This window comes from Gossypium hirsutum, chromosome D07 (genome assembly GCF_007990345.1).
Source record: "Gossypium hirsutum isolate 1008001.06 chromosome D07, Gossypium_hirsutum_v2.1, whole genome shotgun sequence".
Taxonomy (NCBI): domain Eukaryota; kingdom Viridiplantae; phylum Streptophyta; class Magnoliopsida; order Malvales; family Malvaceae; genus Gossypium; species Gossypium hirsutum.
The window spans coordinates 1425765-1449064 of NC_053443.1; the positions used below are offsets into that span (position 1 = coordinate 1425765).

At 28.8% G+C, this 23300-nt stretch overlaps 1 protein-coding gene across 1 annotated transcript; it reads left to right on the plus strand.

Moving 5' to 3' along the window:
• The first annotated feature begins 2554 nt into the window (after window positions 1–2554).
• On the plus strand, window positions 2555–7271 carry LOC121219220 (telomere repeat-binding factor 4). Its single transcript, XM_041096981.1, has 6 exons — window positions 2555–2911; window positions 2988–3157; window positions 3760–3847; window positions 4649–4732; window positions 5856–6132; window positions 7082–7271. Exons 1-6 carry the CDS (start codon window positions 2762–2764, stop codon window positions 7111–7113), a joined length of 801 nt encoding a protein of 266 aa, XP_040952915.1. The 5' UTR covers window positions 2555–2761; the 3' UTR covers window positions 7114–7271.
• Window positions 7272–23300: the final 16029 nt, after the last annotated feature.

Genomic DNA, 23300 nt, shown 5'->3' on the forward strand with positions numbered 1-23300 from the left:
TTCTCTGATGTGTTGTTGCAGTTTTGGTATTGTTTTATTGTCATTTCACTATTATATTTCTACTATTTTGTTATTATTGTTTGGATATTGTATAACTCTTGTTTTATTGTTAATTTTGCTACTATTTTAGTAGTAAATATTTGCTAAGTTGCAACTATCTTAATATTATTTACTTTTAATGTATCTTCAATTTGTTGAGAAATGTTTATTTGAATGTTTTAGTGTATTTGATGTATTATATTCTTAAAAAATATTTTTATATAAAAATAATCTAAAAAAATTAATATGAACGAGCTGGGTCAGACTCAAGTTTAGCATTTTTAATCTGGGTTGGGCTTGAGCAAAATTTTAGGCAATTTTTTAGGTCAGGTTGAGCCTAAGCCTAAAATTTTTCACCAGCTCGACCCAACTCATAATCAGATTTATTTAATAGAATGTATAAATATTACAAGTTACACTTATTAGATAAATACTAAATTGACAGAATATGCAAATCTCGCGAGTTAAATTTGGACTAATTTGATATAATGTGTAAAAATTAAAAGTTAAATTTATTATATCGATAAAATCTATGTACAATTCGTGGACAATATTAACTTCGTAATTAATTATCCTTAGTTGCTTACTTTCAAAACTAATAACGATTAAATTACTCTAATTTTTTTGGAAGGACCAATTTGGTTGATATTAAAGTTGAGAATGATTAAAATGGTGTAATCACCTTTCTTTATTTTTTTTTATGTATTTTTGTTTGTGTTTGAATTTTGCTCAAATGTTTAGCTGTCATCACTTATTCAATTGGACAACCTTTGCAAAAAAGAAAGCGCAAAACGCAGCCGTATTAAATATTAATCTCAAATCCTTGCCAGCATGTGGATAACATCAAAATTACCTTCATCAAAATAGATATTTTATCTAGAAAAGTCGCATGAAGCTTTGGGGTTAATTCAACTATAAGTCCCCACGTTTTAGATTGGTCTTCCAACTTTAAAAATTAAGTGATTGACTTTGTAGTTTAGCGAAAAACTTATCCAAACAATATTAGAAACAAGGAACTAAACCTATCAATAACTCAATTACTCTCTTTCGGATTTATGAAACAATTCTCAGAGATCTTTTTTTTCTTTTGGAATATATAAGAGCGAACAACCAACCTATTGATATTGAAAAACTCAAAAGATTCTTCTAACGTATCATTTTTAGGTCCAATAAAATTTCTACGTATAGGAAGAAGCCTTGTCAAAAAAAAAATTTCTTTCAACCATATTTCGATTGTTAATACGATATATAAGAACCGCTAGTACAAATAGCACTACACCCTTGATTGTGAAATATCAATTGTTAGTTGAACCATGTGAATTGTGTGAAAGTAGGATACTCCAAATTCGGGGGTCCAAGAGTTTTATAAAACGTTCTAAAATTAGTGGTTTCATGAGCCAGATCTAATTTAACTTGCCCAAATTTTGCCCCTGCCCACTCATATTTGTAAATGATCAACTCAAGTCTATTTTAGGCTCACCAATATTAATTTTTAGGGTTTTTTTTAATATTTATATTATAGTATTATATAGTATTATTGATTTACTTTTTATGTGTTATAAATTACATTATATATATAATAACCTAATATGATATTAGATTATGATGCACTCGCAATGTGGGTAAAAAATAATGTAACAAATTAATATATATATATATATAAACCAAAATGGGATTAGTTGAAATAGTAAATTTGTGATAGTGAAAATTATAATGATTTGGATTCAAATATCATGATTCTCGTTATAAGTATGTATTTTCTAGATTTATCAAAATGTAAAAATATATTAATACCCTCAACTTAATATTTGTTCATTTGTAAAGGGAATGGACTCTTGATAATTTCACAACCAAGTCTGGACTTGGTTGTTGGATGACACCAACTTAGTCAAATGTTTTATTTATAGTATGGATATTACATACTTAGATAATTAGTCAGACTCGGCTTGAGCCTAACTCATATTTTAAACGTGCCATCTCTATGTTCATATTATTTTTTAAGCTTAATATTTTTGTCCAAACTGTCTCAAATTTCAAGCTAACTTTTGGGTTTGGACAAGTAGCTCCAAGGACAGGTAGGGATGAGTAAGAAAAACCGAAAAATCAATAATTGACCTGAATCAAGGTATTTGAACGATTTATAAAATGCAAGTTCAAAAGTCACGATTAATTGAAACCAAACTAAATTATATTTTTATTTAATATATTATTAATTTTATATTTTATGATATGAAAATAAACATTTTATATTTAAAATAGTGAAAACAATTTAGAAGTTATTGAAAATTATTATTTTTAAAAAATATTAATGAAAAAATTCATAAAAATTTGTCAGACAATATTAAAAAAATTATAAAATAATGCTCATTTTATCAAAATAAATCTAAAAAATTAAAACAAAAAATTAACCAACTCAACATAATCCAGTCAGCAAAAAAGGCAAAAGTCCACTCAGAAGCCACAAAAACAAAACGGTGCCGTATAAGTAACAAGAAAAGAGAGGCAAATTTTTGTCTTTTGTAAACCGCCACGTGACCCGAGAGCATTCAAATTATTTCAAAAGCTGAAACGTCACCGTCGTTATAGAAAAGAAAAGAAAAACCAATAACAAAAATAATAATTAAAAAAAACCTTTGCTGCCGAGTGGCGCTCACTGGCGGCAGTAGCGGCGGCTGCCGGAAGCAAAAAAATCGTGTAGCTCATCGTCGTATGTGATTGTGAGATGGGGAATCCAAAGCAGAAGTGGACGGCGGAGGAAGAAGAAGCATTAAGGGCGGGAGTGGCCAAATACGGCAAAGGGAATTGGAAATTAATTCAAAGAGACCCTGAGTTAAGCCCTTTCCTCTTTGCTCGCTCCAACATTGATCTCAAGGTTCCTTTTCCCTCTCTAGTATTTTTATTTATTTTTTTAATTTTTATTTATTTTTCGTCGATTCTGAAAAAAATAGGACAAGTGGCGGAACTTGAGTGGTGGTCCCGGCGGCCATGGTTCACGGGAAAAATCAAGGGCGTCGAAGCCCAAGCCGAGCTCCGACGGTTCGCAGGGCGCTGTTGTTGTTAAGCAAACTGCATTGCCTAAACCACTTGTTGATGATTCTTCGAAAAGCTTTGCTCCAAAGTATGTAACTTTTCTCTTTTTTTTTTAAAACCCCTAAAATGAATCTATTTGGTCAATTTGTTCTAATATGTTGACAGTTCTGTACTTGAATGAAGTTTTAGATTTAATCTCTGCACTTAGAAAAGTTAATTTCGAGTTAAAAATCTCAGTCTATTTAGTGATAGTGTTATTATTTTTCGATAAAATTTGTAATCAATATACTCATGCAATAAATCATTATGAATTCAGTAAGCAATTGAGAAATGATACTAATTGCGGCAACGATTGGACTAGAATTTTTAAACTGAAAAAGTAATAATGTTCACAATATTTGGGAACAAATCACAATGCTTTATGGTTAATTGATGCATAGGGTTTAGCACAACTAAGAAATGAGAGTTAATTTGAGGGTTTTTCTTGATTGTGGCAGTGAATTTCTTGGAATAGAACTCATTTAGTTTAATTTATCAAGAAGAAAAGGTTTCTTTTTCGTCTAATACAACATAAAGGGGTCTAGCCAGCTGTTTATTTTAAAGATGTTTTGATGGTTTAGTGCTCTGTTGCTCTCTTTGTGATGAGCGTTTTGTTGTACTGTGATGTTTGACATAATTACATGAGTGTAGCCGGTACAATGAAATGATTATTGAAGCCATATCAGCGTTGAAAGAGCCAAACGGATCAGATAACAGAGCGATTGTCGGCTACATTGAGGTAGGGTTTAATTTTCTTTTTTGTCACCATTTATTTTTTTTTTTTGTATCCTTCATGTCCGTTTTACAGTCCATGTTTGGGGTTCGTGGCTGCCCCTCTTAACAATGTCATCTCCAAGTTTCAAACTTGCGTTCTCTCTTTGGGAGTGTAATGTGCCTTACCATTTCATGAATATTTATTTATTTTACATGTTGAATGGTAGCTGTTTGATTAGGAAAAGAACCATTTTTTCTTATTTCATTCATGCCAAAAGTATATATGTGAAAAGGGAAGACTTGATTTGTGCTTCTACATTTTGTATATGTCCAGATCAGTTTCTAGATATTGTTTCTAATCATCATCGTGGTTGAACTTAATTTTGAATGAACCATACATCTTGTTATTGATGATAAGACTGAACTTGAGAAACTATACATCTCGTTATTGGTTTAAAGTTGTGTGTGATCAATGACTGAACTCAGAATTTTCTCTGGCTAACTACAACCTCCATTAAGCTCCTTGCCTCATATAAATTCTGATTAAGACGCATGGAAATATAATCGATGGTTAACTTTGAATGCTTAGATGTGCTATTCAAAGTTGCTAATGCTATATGATTTTTATGTCCATCTATCTCAACATCATAGCCTAGTTTATCATTAGTTATGAGCTTACATTATCAAAATCGTGAGTACGTTATTTCCTTAATATAATACCAAATTCATGTTAACCTTGAAAACTTAGACATGGTATTCAAAGTCACTTATGCTTGACAATTTCTAGTATCTCATGAGTATGATATTTCCTTAATAAATTACGCAGCAAAGGCAAGAGGTACCTCAAAGTTTTAAGAAGCAGTTATGTTCAAGGTTGAAAAGGCTGGTTGCTATAGAAAAACTAGAAAAGGTAAATCATAAATGGTTTTATCCTTCTTTTTATCAATTGCCATTTACTAGTATTATTCCTACTTAAAGGGTCACATATTGTGGAGCTGACTTTGGGTTTCTTTGGTGTTCCATGGTCATGGCACTTCTATATTAAGATCAAAAGTAATCTATTGATATCAGTTCTGGGCAAGAGGCTGAATGACCTTTAATATGTTTTTTTTTATTCATTGGAATGAAGGAAAATACAACTAGACTTGAATTTCTGATATAACTTTTTTCTAAACACATAAATGTACTTATTCTCTGTCAATGTGATTTTTATTAGTAGAACTGCTTCTGATAGATTCATTCAATCGAGTAGAACCGCTTAGAGCTTTCCTTGAATCTCTTTGTTGCCTTATAACAGCAAACTTTTATGTTTTAGAATTAACCCAGTCATTTAGATGATCCAATCACTCCTAACCCTGTATTTGACATATCATTCTCGGGATCAACATAAAGGAACTTAGGGATGTCTATAACACTTATGGTATGCTTATTGTTCAAAATTTTTCCCCACTTCAAGGAACTTCAGAATCATTGGTCATGGAAGTTGAACTAAAATAAGATTGACAATACTTGTGCTTAGAAAAGGAAACATTAGGTCCGATTATGGTTTTATTCCCTCTACTATGTAGAAATTTGAGGAAGACATGTAAATTTATTATCGGTTGAATCTGGCTGACTGGATTTTCACATGACCTTAACTGTGTGCCCGAATAGTAGTTAAAAAAAATCCATATCATCACTTTAGTAGTAGCAGTTAAAAAATGTTATCAATTTGAACCTACTAATAACATTATAAAAGTATAGGAACCAAATTATGCTAAATTAAGGTATAATGACTAAATCCCAAAGTTTAGCATAGTAAAGGGGCTAAAACCATAATTAGGTATTTTCTTTACAATGAGTAAAAGCAACTTTAGTCAAAAGTTAATCCAATCATTGTAGGCATTCTTTGAATCAAGAAGAAACATATCTAAGTTGTGTAAATACCGATAAGATATATATTTTTCTGAGAATAAAATTGTGTTCACAGTTTGTTTTGTTAGCTTAAACCCTATATATGGAATTTGTTTTGCTTTATCTTTGTAATAATGCAGGTGCAAAATCGGTACAAGATACGAAAAGATGAGACATTCGGGATGAAGACGGCAAGCCCAAAACAAAAAGGCACGAAGCTTAAGCAGTCGCAAAATCCTGGTCATAAAACTTGCGATGCAGTTGAAGAAGCTTCAATGACTGCTGCCTATCTTATTGCTGAAGCAGAAAATAAGTCATTTGTTGCAGCTGAAGCAGTTAAAGAGGCAGAACGAGTCTCGAAAATGGCTGAAGATGCAGATTCACTACTACAGTTGGCCAAAGAGATTTTTGAAACATGTAATGTTTCTGCGACTCTTCATTTTTTTTCAAGTTCTCGTGTTTGATACCATGCATGATCCATATATGGACATATACATATGAGGATATCACTCTTCAAACACCCTTAGGATTCATAGAAAATGTACTAGAAAAAATAAGTGTAGACCTATCAATTTTGACTGGAACCAAGTGAAACCTGAGCTCGATTCAACCCAATTTGATCATAAATTGTCACTAACTTGAATCCTCCCAACCTGAACTTGAAACTGACCTAAACCCGAAATGATACCACCCCAAAAACTCGAGCATTAAACTGACTGTGTTGAACCCAAAATTATCTGTAAGTGTCCAAAACCAAAATGACCAAAACAGTTAAAATAATTTATATTTGCTTGATCCAAAACCAACTCAATTCATCCAATTAATGGTAAAAGTACCATGGAGAGCCCTTTTTATTCAAAAAAAAAGAAGAAGGTAAATTAGTTCTTGTCCGTTAGATCAAATAGTAAACTTATCCTTGTTAAAATTTTCATTGATTTTTACTGTTAAAAATTAGCGTGGCTGACAGAATAATTAGACAGTTATACATAACGTGCTACATGTACCTTATGCAGATGTACAAAGACCACTTTTTAACAATAGAAAGGAATAAAATTTTTAACAGAAAAATTTGTTTGCTCTTTAATTTAACTTGCAAGGATTAATTTCCCAATTTTTTAATAGAGAAGACAAAATAAACTTAAACTCAAAATACAAAGGCTTTCATGATATTTTTACCCCAATTTACAGATCTAATAAAGTTCTTGTTGAACACATTCTTGTACTCAACACTCACATTTGAAGGTCAAATAAACTTCATGATGAACACATACTCGGATTCAGCACTTTCAGCTCATACTTTTGTTTCTTTTTAGGCATTATGCTTCCATTCTTATGAATTTTGCATCTTTTCATTTGGATTTTGCAGGTTCTCAAGGTGAAATTGTGCTGGTAGCATAATAGGACATGATAGAGATGATGACCCCTCCCCCCTTCAATTAGAATATGTATATAATGTTTTCTCTTGTTTTTCTCCAGATTTTAACTTTGACTAATTTGTATGACTGATAAACTCGACTATTTTGAATATTTATTAATTTAAAATCATTTCTGAAATATTTATAAAGTACAAAGTTATGAATGAGTTAAAATTTATATAATATTTTAGATATAATTATTGAAAAAAATCATGGTCAGAATCGAATCTACCAATAGAATTAGTTGAACTGAATATTGGTGTACTAATCAATTCAACTAATATCATAAAACAACTAATATCATAAAATTGGAAAATGGTTGAACTGACAAAAAATCGATTGAATTAGATTTAAATTAGTTTAAATAATTAATTTTGTTATAATTTTTGATAAAAGCTTATTATATCATTTATTATCTGAGTTTGACATTTTTTAATTTAGTGCTTATGTTGTTTTTTGGTTTAATATAGCAATGTATTTGGCAATTGATTGATATTTGAGTTAATGGTGTTAATTAATTTAAGTTTTTTTTGGGTTGAAATAATGAAAATTTGTAATTAATTAATAGTATTAATAATTGACTTTCATTAAATCTTAAAATTAAAATTAAAATCAAAATCAAACCAATCTTAAAAGTAAGATAAAATCACAAACATTTTTATTTAACAAATTAAATACAAAATTAAATAAATTTACAATAACATTATTTATTCTGTTACAATTGAGAATTCAAACTTAATAATGCTAACAATTAACTTTCATTAAATCAACCCTAAAACTTGAATTAAACTCTAAAAGGTAAACATTGTTACCTTTGGATACTAAATTGTATAAATTTTCTTAAATATGGGTATCATGTTTGATCAAAAAGTAATACAAGTATCATATTAAAAAAAATGTCAAATTCAGGTATCAAATAATATGATAGCCTTTATAAAATTATATTTACATCAAGGCTTTCGAAATTGAATCGGTGGTTGAATTAGCCAAACCACTGGTTTCTCGATTTGATCAGTTTCATTAATAATAATTAAAAAATCATTAAAATATTAAAAATTCAGTTTAACCGGTTTAATACTTTTCTTCGAACTAGTACTCGATTGGTTCCAAGTTCAACTAGTCAGACCAGCTAGTTCGATTGGGTTCAAACAACTTGATTTATGTTTCTATTATTTGTGTTTATTAATTTTTAATGATTTTTTAATGATTTTATTTTACAACAATTCAACCAACAATGTAATAGTTGAATTGAAAATTGATAATCAGTAAATTTCATCATTGATTTGGCAGTTCAATCATTAAAAAAAATGGGTTAGATCATTATTTGGAGCTTCAATTTGGTAATTTTTTTTATATTAGGTCTGAACTTTTTTCTCGTTCAAGTTAAGTTATGAACTTAACAATTGTTCCAATATCGAGACTTGAATTTGGTAACTTTTCCCACATTGAGGCCTAAACTTTTTTTTATCCAAGTTAAGCTCTGAACTCGACAATTGTTCTTATATTGGAGCGGAACTTTGGGGGTTTTTAAGGATTAACTTAGACAAAATAAATTTCAAGTTCTAATATGAGAACATTTGCCAACTTCATGACCTAACTCAGACAAAAAAAATATTTAAGCCCTAATGTGGGAACAATTATCAATTTCAAGACCTAACTTAGATAAAAAAAATTAAACACCAATATAAAAAAATTTATTAAGTTTAAACCTAAAATATGATTTAACCAAAAAAAAAAAGTCCCACCATCCGAATGTATTGTCACCTATCTGAAGTTATGGTGGATTGCATTTTCTTTACATAGGTGGGTCCTTTCTTTGCCTTTTGTTGAATGGGACAGCTTTAATTATCCCAACAATTAGCGATTTAGGGCCAATTGATTTGACAGTGCTAAAATTATTAAATTGGTCAAAAAGATTTAGGGTTTAAAGTGTCTTGCGAAAGTAAGAGTAAAGGTAAGGGGCTTAGCCAAGAGTGCATTATTTAACTTTTGATCTTTAAGAACAAAAGTAATTATATTTAGCAATCTCAAAAATTTAAAATTTTATTTTGGGTCGTTTAATATTAAATTCTTGTCATCACTTGTATATTGATTTTTTTTGGTCCCTTATAATCCACGTGTTTAGGAATAAGATGTTGTCTATCGAGTCATGGAGGAGTTTTAACGTGTGTATTTTTTGTGATTAGAGTATATATGGGCATAGTTAATGAGGCCAAGCAATGGTTTTAGCCCCAAAAATGGTAAAATTATTTTGTAACCTATTTAAAATTTAAAAAGTTACAAGTTAAAGTAACGATAAATTTACAATTTGACCTTCGAAAATTTATTATTCATCTCTGAATTTTATAATTCAATTTCCTAGTTTCATCCCTGATTATCTTGTTAAAAGATCTCCATGTAAGTTCGGATGTGATTTACAAGGGCCAATTAAGTAACATTTTTCTTTCTTTCGTATCAAGCAAAGCGAATGTGGTAAAAACTGTCCAATTAGACAAAAAAAATTTGATAATTTTATGGATTTTATTAGTGTTAGATTAGATCCAAAAATTATTTCGAGGTTTCCAAGTATGCTTTTTCTTGATTTTAATCATTATATTTGTATGCTTCAAGAGAATATTAGAGAGGGCAATGGGAACTTTTTACCTAATGGTAAAATTTTCCTTAAAAATGGCGAGGATAACTAAAAAGATAGTAACGTATTCAATTCTTTTTCATAAATTATTGATATAATAGTGTAAATAAAGGCCAATTTTCGAAGTCAATCATTCAATTATGTGAAAGTTTTTATTTTTATCACCAAATTATGAAATGTTATGATTTCGTCACCCTGTTAAATGAATAAAGGAAAGATAATGTATTATTTTTTAAGTTCATATAATAATAAATTTAACCTTCAACATTTACATATTATGTCAAATTGGTCATAATTCTAAAAAATTAACCTTAATCGTTTACATATTGTTTCAATTTGATCTTAATTCTAAATAATATATATATAACTCAAAATTTCAAAATTTATGATAAATTAAAGTTGCAAAAAAATTATTAAAATTATAAAAATGGTAAATTGCACTAGTGATCACCCAACTATTAGTATTTTTTTTATCACCAACTATGAAAAGTTACAAAATGGTCACTCAACTGCTAGTAAATTTCTTTTTTATCACCCAACTAAGGAAAATTACAAAATGGCCACCCAACTATTCAATTTTGTCATTTTTCATCACCGGGATAAGGTAGTAGCTTTTAGAATTGGCATAATAACAAGTTTAACCCTCAACATTTATAAACATGTCAATTTAGTATTGATTCTAAAAAAAATTTAAACTTCAACATTTACACATTGTGTAATTTTATTTTATTTTTGCAATTTTACTTTTCTTTATGACATCGAAGGTTAATTTTAAAAGAATGAGAAAAAAATGAAAATTATTATCTTAGATTTTTTGGTGTTTCTATTTCTTGTATATTTTCAATCAAATTTAGTTGATAAATTCGTTTTTTTTAGCTTTTTAAGGGAAAGAGTTACAAAGAAGAGTAAAACTGCAAAAAAGACCAAATTACACAAAGTGTAAATGTTGAATATTATATTTTTTAGAATCAATACTGAATTGACACAATGTATAAATGGTGAGGGTTAAAGTTGCTATTATGCCAATTTTAAAATTTGTCATCGTTAGCCTTCTGTGACCAAAAAAAAGAAAATTACTAATAATTAAATAATTTTTTTAAATAAGTTTATTACATACTATGTCAATATTTTCATAATTTTTAATCATGGGTTAATTTTTCAAATAAATTATAAGTTTTATCATGTAAAAAAATTGGCCATATTGTATTTTTACTAGAATTCATTTTATCTCTATTGTTGTATTTAAATCCAAATATTTATCTCATCCTTGACATTAATATTCCCACTACAATACTTAATCTTACAACAACCACGGTTTTCAATATCGTTGGAACTAATTTCATCACTCATCCTAGTAGATCCTTAATTTTATTTTGAGTTTAGATCTCACCATATTCAGGTTCTCTTGAAGGGGGTTGACTCATTCAAGAGAAGTTTTTAAAGTGTTATTCGTTGGACAGTTGACTGAATCCCCAACAATGTCAGGTACTATCCTTTGGTAGAGGCTTTTGTCTCTCATACTTTGTCGAGAGCCAACATGCCTTGAGCGGCTACCCGATGGGCTTAGTTCACAGAGTCGAGGGTGTCTTGATTGGTGGACCTACAAAACTCAAGAGAGATTCTAGTATTGTACATAGGAATAATTATGAAGTTACCTTAGAGCGAGGGAACTCAAACCACTAACCTATGATATATAGACCACTTACCTATAACCATGGTATCACTTGGGCTAAGTAATGGTGTCTTGATTATAGGTAAATGGTCTTATATGCTTCAAGTTGGTGGTTTGAACCCTCGCACATTTTATTACATGCCCTATATTGATACCTCTCTTTTGAGTCTTGTAACCGTTCATTAGATGCTAGCCCTTAATAAAATAAGGGAGGCAAAACCTCTATCAATCTAATCAATTGTCCGATAAATAACATTTAATTTTTTTTTTAAAAGAGTTGACGTTACTCATAGATTTTTTTTTTGAATGTACTTTAATTTTACTGAACTTTATATTAATTTGACTCAAATTATAGTTTTTTAAATTTGGAAAAAGATTAAATGAAATATTTATGTCCTTATGGATTATTAGAAGAAGAATACCATCCTATAGAAAGAGAATATTCTGACAAATTATGCCTAGAAACATCACTTTAATTTTATTTTACTTATTGAAACTGTAAGCAAATCATTGCTATTAAATCTGAATCATTCGGCAAAAGCTGCTGGCAACCTATACTTTGAAAAGATTGGGACCGAAATTAATGACGTCATTTCTTTTGTTGTTTTCCTTTTATTATATATATATTTAGTGAGGTGAGGAGATTATACATAAATTTTGATTTAAAGTGTAATTATATATATATATGAAATTTTATTTTTATTCAATTATATATATTTAAATAAATAAATACATTAAATTATTTTTATATTAGATGAATATAATTATTTGTATTTGTAATATATAGACATAAATGATGTTATATCAATAATTGTGTTAATAATTTTTTAGAATTAAATCAAATTAAAAATTCATGTATAAAATTACACAAAATTAAAATTAAAATATAAAATTATATATTAAACTAAAATTCGTGTGTAATTTAAGATTTATTCCTTCAAATATAAATTTTCTCTTTTTTTTTATAAATTACGTTACTCAATTATTAATAAATTTATTTTTTTATTATCTAAACTACAGAAAGGTACAAAATTGCTTATTTATCAATCAATCATGGTGGCATAAAACTTTAAGAAGAAGCACAAAATTCCAAATTCAGATGCCACACAATCTATCAAGTGGGAGTTTGAAACATAACCAAAACCACTAATGAATAAAGTAATGTTTACACTTTTATTAATTTAATCTTAATTTTTTTTAGTTAATTTAATAATAACTTTTTAAGGAGTTAATTTACTTTTTAACGAAAATACTATTTTTTAATCAAGTTGGAGTGACATTCCATAAACAGTTTATGTTTATTTAATATTGATATAATAATATTTGTCTAACATACCATGTCAAAAAAATAATTTAAAAATTACAAAATATTTAAAGAAATCTAAAAAAATATAAAAATTAAAGATTAAATTTATCATTAAATTTAAAACAATTGTTAAACGTAATTACTAGATATTAAAGAATCTTGGAGAAAAAAGAATGCAGAAAGAGATAAGATAGGAATAAAAGAATGAAATAAAGAGAACAAAGGCTTTCCTTCCAACTAAAGAAAAGGCAAATCGAAATTGCGCATTAAGTAACACGTATTGTCCCTTTGACTTTCCCATCACACAAAACCAACACGCATTGCACCACCTCTTTATTTCTCTGTACGCACAACGCGAGACGACAAAAACAATCTTAAAAATTGTACTTATACAAGGAATTAAGTAAATTTATTATTATAGAGGTTTATTTTTTATTTAAAAAACAAATAAATTAATTTATGTATATTAGATTTAAGAGAAAATTGGTTATTTTCTGTTGTTTTTTAATTCATTTCTACTGTTAGAGACTTAATAATTAGATGTGTACCTCATTCTAATGTACATTGATTAGTTTTTAACAGTAGAAATGGATGAAATTTTTAACAAAATGACCGGTTTGCTATTTGATCTAATGTACATAGACTAATTTTCTTATTTTTTAGCAAAGGTAGCAAGATGTAATCCAACTTCTAGTACAAAGGTCTTTATGGTACTTTTACCTAGTAAATATAATACATGTGTAATAGAATTAAGGTTTTCAGAACCGGATCGATAATCCAATTGATTAATCCACCGATTTCCGATTCAACCGATTCTAAAAACAATAAATGAAATATACAAGTGTTTTTTTTTGGTACATATACAAATGAGGGAGGGAAATAATAACTAGAGAGTTTGAACTCTAGTATTTGAGATGCAAACGAGGGTTTAATACTACACAAGCAGTGGAAAGTTTTTATTCTATAAGTAGGGTTGAGATTTTGTAATATGTCTTATTTATTTTTTTCAATAGAACTAAATGACACATGACTTGGGGAGTTAAAATTTTCGTATATATGAATAAAATATATGAAAATTATTTTAAATATATAAAAAGATTATTAGAATTATAGTTATAGTTATAATGAGATTTAAATTAGAATTAATTTTGGATTAAAAACTCTTGTTATTTATATTGTTAGCAAAAGTCGAGACATGGAAGGAAACTGGCTTCCTTAAATTGCGAAAATCATGTTTTAGACCCTTAAAGTTTTTAAAATTACAAGTTAATAATGATAAAATTATAATTAAACCCTAAAATAATAAAAATTTGATCTAATTCTTCTAAAAACTATAAAGGCATAAACCAATATGAAGATGGAAATATATTCTAACTTCTCTTAAAGATATATACCTTAATCTCGAGCCCTTAAAAAAAGTTTTCTACCTTCGCATGTGGATTCAGATCTCATTATGCACAATTATCATGAATATATTAATTTAATTTAATTTTATAATTACTATGATTATAAAATTTAATATCAAGTTGAAACGCTTAACAAAGACATTTGACCTTTCGACAGCTTTTATTGTATGAAAAAAAGGGCAGCAATAACAACAAATAAAATATATAATAAAGTTCTTTAAAAGGATTTTTCATGTAACACCCCTTACCCGTATCCAACACCGGAATAGGGTACGAGGCATTACCAAAACACATATACTTGTAAACGTATTTAACCGAGTTATAAAATTTCATCAAAATTAAAACTTTCAAAATAATTAACATGTTTCTATAACTTTTCACAATATATCCTCAAAATATTATAATCATAATAATTAGGGCCTGCGAGACCCGATACATACTCATGCAATTTAATGCTTCATTTCCATTTCATTCAATTCGCAATTTCTCATGCTCATAATTTAAATCATATCACTAGCAATTTCCATTTAATTCACGTACAATTCAATGACATCAAATTCAAAACTAATACGTATTTACCATTTAACTCAATGTTTATTGATTATACCATTCAATAACACATTTATGAAATTCTCAATTTAGCAATGAAAATATCACTTTAGTTTGAATAACAACATCGTCCTGATATAAATACACTACCACTTATCCATTTACTTTAATTCTTTTGGGCCCATTTGTCACTTACCATCCTTAATCAAATTACGGAACGGTCACGGAAAATTGAGTACTTCACTTTCACTTTGCCATAGTATAACTATGGTCTTACGTATGATCATTTATCACTTGTCCCTGATCAGATAAGTGTAGCCACCTATCACTTTGTTTCTTGATCAGATAAGTGTAGCCACTTATCACTTTGTCTCTTGATCAGATAAGTGTAGCTAAAGCTATCACTTATCACTTTGTCTCTTGATCAGATAAGTATAGCCGAAGCTATCACTTATCACTTTTCACTTGTCACTTGATCAGATAAGTGTAGCCGAAGCTATCACTTATCACTTTGTCACTTGATCAGATAAGTATAGCCGAAGCTATTACTTATCACTTTCCACTTGTCACTTGATCAGATAAGTGTAGCTAAAGCTACCACTTATCACTTTGTCACTTGATCAGAAGTACTCAAATCCGGCGTTCCGCTCAATTTGATCATTTATTCATATATCAGGCTTACCAACATGTGTTAATTCATAAACCATTCATGGTATTATTTCATGCCAAATCATATATTGAATATACCATACACACATACTATGAAACTTTATTTTCACACATGAGCTTAAACCATGACCAATAATGCACAAAAATAAGCATCATTCATATTTCATCGTTTATGAGTTATAATCAAACATATGACCATTTATACACGAATCATTCATATATTTCCCAATTTTCCTCCTCCTCCTCTCCATTCCACATCCTTAATGTGTATAACACACTTAAACAACATTAACCATAATTTCAATATTCACTAACATGTATATTCAAAGCTGTTTATCCGAGTCAGAGTCACTAAATTATTTTTATCCGGAGCTAAAGAGCTCCAAATTAAGATCCGTTAATTTTCCCTGAAACTAGACTCACATATCTTCATACCATAAAATTTTCATAATTTTTGGTTCAGCCAAATAGTACAGTTTATTCTTTAAAGTTTCCCCTGTTTTGCTGTCTGACAGTTCCGACCACTCTTCACTAAAAATTAATTATCTCATTGTACAGAATTCGGATGATGTTTTAGCTTGTTTCTTCTAAAAATAGACTCATTAAGGATTCTAACCATATAAACTATAACTCATAATCATTTTTTTACAATTTTTAATGATTTTCCAAAGTCAGAACAGGGGAACCCGAATTCATTCTGACCTTATCTCACAAAATCTATTATATCTCATGATTTACAATTCCATTGCTCACATCATTTCTTTTATAAGAAACTAGACTCAATCAGCTTTAGTTTCATATTTTATTCATCCTCTAATTCAATCTCTACAATTTTTGGTGATTTTTCAAAGTTACACTACTGCTGCTGTCCAAAACTGCTTTAGTGCAAAATGTTGATTTCCATTTTGCCCTAAATTTCACAGTTTATACAATTCGGTCCTTTCTCAATTAACCCTCAATTAATCTAATTTTCTCAATTAGTACTTTACTAGACATTATAAGTTGTTACACAACTATTGAAATTCAGAATTTCCACATATAACTCTATCTTCAAACTCTTTTACTATTAGGTCCCAAACATTCACTTTCTATTCAATTCTTTCAATAAAATCAGCATATGAACAATTTAAAGCTCTAATTTCATGCTAAATCATCATATACTTCCAGCACATATTCATATCAACTTTCAACTTCTTTCATAAAATCAAAAACTAATGGATTTAACAAGTGGGCCTAGTTGTAAAAGTCATAAAAATACAAAAATTTCAAGAAATAGTCAAGAATTGAACTTACTTGTAATAAAAATATAAAGAACCAGCTTGAAGAAGCCCTTCCATGGTGTTTTAGCTGATGAGAATTCAGAAAAATGAAGAGAAATCTAGATAATTCCACTTGGGTCCTAACTTTATTAAGCAAATTTTGCAATTTTCCAATTTTGCCCTTAATTCTCCTTACTTTCTTGCTGATTTCATGCCTTTGCCGTCCAGCCCAAATAGACCTTGGGTCTATTTGCCTTTTAAGCCCTCTTCCTTTTATCATTTAAGCTATTTAATCATTTCCCAAAATTTTGCATTTGTTACAATTTAGTCCTTTTTGTTCAATTAATTATCGGAACTTTAAAATTTCTTAACGAAACTTTAATACTAACTTTTTAACACTCCATAAATATTTATAAAAATATTTATGGCTCAGTTTAAAATCCCCGAGGTCTTGATACCTCATTTCGATTCTAATTATTTTAATATTTATTTCTAGTGCACTATTCACTATTTCAAAAATTTTCCTAACTTCATATTTAACTTATACTTACTAAATTAATAATATTTTCTACCCATTTGTCGAATTTAGTGATCTCGAATCACCGTTCCGACACCTCTGAAAATTCAAGCCATTACATTTTTTTTTCCTCAGATTTGTGGTCCCGAAACCACTGTTCCGACTATGCCTAAAATCGGGCTATTACAACTCTCCCCCCCTTTAGGGATTTTTGTCCCCGAAAATCTTACCAGATGGTAGGTTAATGATTTACTTCCACAGTATATTTCAAATTCACACATGATTTTGGATTTTCATATCTTTTACAGATAATCACATAGATTCATAAGAAAATCAGGATAGCGATATTTCAGCATCTGAAGCTACACAAAGTATCGAAAAATTACAATCCATATAGAATGATATCCATTTTGATAACCTGAGTAGTTTTCAGAACTATCAAATATTTCTCTCTTTTTATATTGTCCTCATTTTCTAATTCATTCACTTTTCCGACCATATTATTATTCTCCCGTACACGAACTTCTGTAACACTACACTCGTAAGCTTATTCAACCAAAATCTCACAAATTTCATTGTAACATTTTACTAATATGGGGGTGAGTGTAGTAAAGCCTCAAATTTATCTTACACATAAATGCGCATAACACATACCATCACAAATAGCCAATTCATTACTAAGTTCACATTCTCAAAGCATTTAATAAACATTTGCTTTTAATCACTTTTGTTCTCAACACAAAATTCTAACTCAAATCACTAATTCACAATCAAAATTTCTATATAGCATCATAATCCAAATATCATAACTCATATGCTTGTATAATTATAACATTCATCAATAAAAAAAATGTTTTATTCTTTGATCCATACCTTTATGAGTTTCAACTCATAATCAATACATTTTCACTCAAACATTTTAGTATTTATTTCTATACTATTAGAATTAACTCAGTTGAAAAACATATCTGTCTCATCAAGATAATTTTCGTCATAGAACAATACTGATAAGGGGGTGATGGTGAAGTCATAAATCTTTCAACTTGCTCTCATAGATACATATATATATATGATTTTGTATTCATCATCAATGTAATACCATCATAACCACGTAATTCATTCCAAGCAAATTAACACATTTATTTATTACAAATGTTTTCTGTCACTCACAATTTCACACAACGAATTTACTTACTCAAGCTCAACGTTAATATCTAATTAAATTCCAATACTTGGCTTCTATTTTACTTACCGACATTTGCCAAATTAGAGAACGTCTTACGGAATTGAGTACTTCGTTTTCTCGATGCCATAGTCCAACTATGGTCTTACACGTAATCACAAATCACATACCGATGCCATAGCCCAACTATGGTCTTACACGAAATCACATATCACTTACCGATGCCATAGCCCAGCTATGGTCTTACACGGAATCACATAATCACATGTTCACATGTTGCCATGGTCAAACCATGGTCTTTTCCGTCAATTCATCACATATCACTGAACGAAAGTACTCATTCCTGCGTTCTACTCAATTTGACTTCGAATTCAATTTTTCATACTATTATAATATTCATGGTTTAGACATAAAACAAAATATCTTATTATCTTTAATTTAACAATTAAACATAAGATTCTATCATATGAACATACTAATTTCACTTATTCAAGCAGATGTACATACACACGTTCCATCTATTTAAGTAAATTTGCTTATCATATTCACTTAATCAAATATGTTGAGCACATAGCATTATATAATCACCAACATACTTGGATGAGCTTGTCACAACATAAACTTTTTTTTTTAACTTATAGTCATCTCTTTTCATACATGAACACATCCATATCACAAATTTTTATACTTACCTTTCCAAATTCCAACATAACGTGAGCATATTTCATTTATCTCAATATCATTTTTAGCATTATCGAAAATAGCTCGATTGAAAATCATCTCTGTCTTAACAAAGCAATTTCGTTAGAGCCCGGAGATATCACATCATCAAGAGTAATAACGTGGCATGTATAGCTAGGCTCACATATGCTACGTTTGGTCCGAGAACCGACTAAACCGTAGCTCTGATACCACTAAATGTAACACCCCTTACCCGTATCCAACACCGGAATAGGGTACGAGGCATTACCAAAACACATACACTTGTAAACGTATTTAACCGAGTTATAAAATTTCATCAAAATTAAAACTTTCAAAATAATTAACATGTTTCTATAACTTTTCACAATATATCCTCAAAATATTATAATCATAATAATTAGGGCCTGCGAGACCCGATACATACTCATGCAATTTAATGCTTCATTTCCATTTCATTCAATTCGCAATTTCTCATGCTCATAATTTAAATCATATCACTAGCAATTTCCATTTAATTCACGTACAATTCAATGACATCAAATTCAAAACTAATACGTATTTACCATTTAACTCAATGTTTATTGATTATACCATTCAATAACACATTTATGAAATTCTCAATTTAGCAATGAAAATATCACTTTAGTTTGAATAACAACATCGTCCTGATATAAATACACTACCACTTATCCATTTACTTTAATTCTTTTGGGCCCATTTGTCACTTACCATCCTTAATCAAATTACGGAACGGTCACGGAAAATTGAGTACTTCACTTTCACTTTGCCATAGTATAACTATGGTCTTACGTATGATCATTTATCACTTGTCCCTGATCAGATAAGTGTAGCCACCTATCACTTTGTTTCTTGATCAGATAAGTGTAGCCACTTATCACTTTGTCTCTTGATCAGATAAGTGTAGCTAAAGCTATCACTTATCACTTTGTCTCTTGATCAGATAAGTATAGCCGAAGCTATCACTTATCACTTTTCACTTGTCACTTGATCAGATAAGTGTAGCCGAAGCTATCACTTATCACTTTGTCACTTGATCAGATAAGTATAGCCGAAGCTATTACTTATCACTTTCCACTTGTCACTTGATCAGATAAGTGTAGCTAAAGCTACCACTTATCACTTTGTCACTTGATCAGAAGTACTCAAATCCGGCGTTCCGCTCAATTTGATCATTTATTCATATATCAGGCTTACCAACATGTGTTAATTCATAAACCATTCATGGTATTATTTCATGCCAAATCATATATTGAATATACCATACACACATACTATGAAACTTTATTTTCACACATGAGCTTAAACCATGACCAATAATGCACAAAAATAAGCATCATTCATATTTCATCGTTTATGAGTTATAATCAAACATATGACCATTTATACACGAATCATTCATATATTTCCCAATTTTCCTCCTCCTCCTCTCCATTCCACATCCTTAATGTGTATAACACACTTAAACAACATTAACCATAATTTCAATATTCACTAACATGTATATTCAAAGCTGTTTATCCGAGTCAGAGTCACTAAATTATTTTTATCCAGAGCTAAAGAGCTCCAAATTAAGATCCGTTAATTTTCCCTGAAACTAGACTCACATATCTTCATACCATAAAATTTTCATAATTTTTGGTTCAGCCAAATAGTACAGTTTATTCTTTAAAGTTTCCCCTGTTTTGCTGTCTGACAGTTCCGACCACTCTTCACTAAAAATTAATTATCTCATTGTACAGAATTCGGATGATGTTTTAGCTTGTTTCTTCTAAAAATAGACTCATTAAGGATTCTAACCATATAAACTATAACTCATAATCATTTTTTTACAATTTTTAATGATTTTCCAAAGTCAGAACAGGGGAACCCGAATTCATTCTGACCTTATCTCACAAAATCTATTATATCTCATGATTTATAATTCCATTGCTCACATCATTTCTTTTATAAGAAACTAGACTCAATCAGCTTTAGTTTCATATTTTATTCATCCTCTAATTCAATCTCTACAATTTTTGGTGATTTTTCAAAGTTACACTACTGCTGCTGTCCAAAACTGCTTTAGTGCAAAATGTTGATTTCCATTTTGCCCCAAATTTCACAGTTTATACAATTCGGTCCTTTCTCAATTAACCCCTCAATTAATCTAATTTTCTCAATTAGTACTTTACTAGACATTATAAGTTGTTACACAACTATTGAAATTCAGAATTTCCACATATAACTCTATCTTCAAACTCTTTTACTATTAGGTCCCAAACATTCACTTTCTATTCAATTCTTTCAATAAAATCAGCATATGAACAATTTAAAGCTCTAATTTCATGCTAAATCATCATATACTTCCAGCACATATTCATATCAACTTTCAACTTCTTTCATAAAATCAAAAACTAATGGATTTAACAAGTGGGCCTAGTTGTAAAAGTCATAAAAATACAAAAATTTCAAGAAATAGTCAAGAATTGAACTTACTTGTAATAAAAATATAAAGAACCAGCTTGAAGAAGCCCTTCCATGGTGTTTTAGCTGATGAGAATTCAGAAAAATGAAGAGAAATCTAGATAATTCCACTTGGGTCCTAACTTTATTAAGCAAATTTTGCAATTTTCCAATTTTGCCCTTAATTCTCCTTACTTTCTTGCTGATTTCATGCCTCTGCCGTCCAGCCCAAATAGACCTTGGGTCTATTTGCCTTTTAAGCCCTCTTCCTTTTATCATTTAAGCTATTTAATCATTTCCCAAAATTTTGCATTTGTTACAATTTAGTCCTTTTTGTTCAATTAATTATCAGAACTTTAAAATTTCTTAACGAAACTTTAATACTAACTTTTTAACACTCCATAAATATTTATAAAAATATTTATGGCTCAGTTTAAAATCCCCGAGGTCTTGATACCTCATTTCGATTCTAATTATTTTAATATTTATTTCTAGTGCACTATTCACTATTTCAAAAATTTTCCTAACTTCATATTTAACTTATACTTACTAAATTAATAATATTTTCTACCCATTTGTCGAATTTAGTGATCTCGAATCACCGTTCCGACACCTCTGAAAATTCAAGCCATTACATTTTTTTTTCGTCGGATTTGTGGTCCCGAAACCACTGTTCCGACTATGCCTAAAATCGGGCTATTACATTTCATTTCCCATAATTATATTTTAAATGTAAAATTTATCTCAAAGTGTTTTTTTTAATTCCTTTTTCAATTTTTATTTATTTATTTTTGGTTTGGCAACTTGACCTTACTTGCTAATTACGTAGTACATTATATTGACCTTGTGTTGGTCTTATATCGTAATCATGAAAATTAAATGGACAATATTTTATCATTAAATGCATAATTTAAAATTGCCATATGAAAAGTTTAAATAAATATTTAAAATATGAGTTAATTCGATCGTATATCCCAAATTATAACATTCATTAAAATTGGATCTTAAAATTTAAAACATTTTAATTATATTTTTCTAATTGTGAAGATTATATCAACAAAATCTTTCCATTACTAAAATCGTTAAATAATAAATCAAATACTATATTGTATAATTTAAAAAACAAAAAAGTCAAAGAAAACTAAATATTCTAAAGATTTTTGAAGCTTTTACCAAAGCCTTATTATTCATTTTCTTTTTTCGATTCTACTTTATTTTTAGTTTTTAATTTTTATAATTCTTATATAATATTTAATATATCATTTAACAATTTTATAATTAAAAATTTTGATTGATATAATATTGATAATTTAAGATATAATTATAATGCTTTAAAATACGAGGGTAAATTTAAAATGATAATAATAGTTTGAGAATATATAGTCAAATAACTAGAAAATGTTTACTTATATATAATGGTTCTTAATCACACGCATCAGTATTATCCATCTTCTAGTGGAAATGCCTAAATGTTCAATTTAGGCAATGCTAGTAGTTATGTTATCTATCCGGCACCATTCATTTTATGGTATCTTATTAATTATATTATTTAAATAAAATTATTCTCTTAATTAGAATATTTGTGAATATGTTATTTTTTATAATATTTGGATTTAAATTACTTTTTTTATGCTTGTTTTATAATAATATGAAAATTTTTGTTCACATTGGATAGCAAATTTACAATTTTTCAAAAAATTAAATTATAAAATTTTTATTTTTTAGGAGATTATAATTGATTTTTAAATTTTAAAAAAATAAAATATAATTTTATTAATAAATTAATTTAAAATCTTACTATTCTAAAGAAAG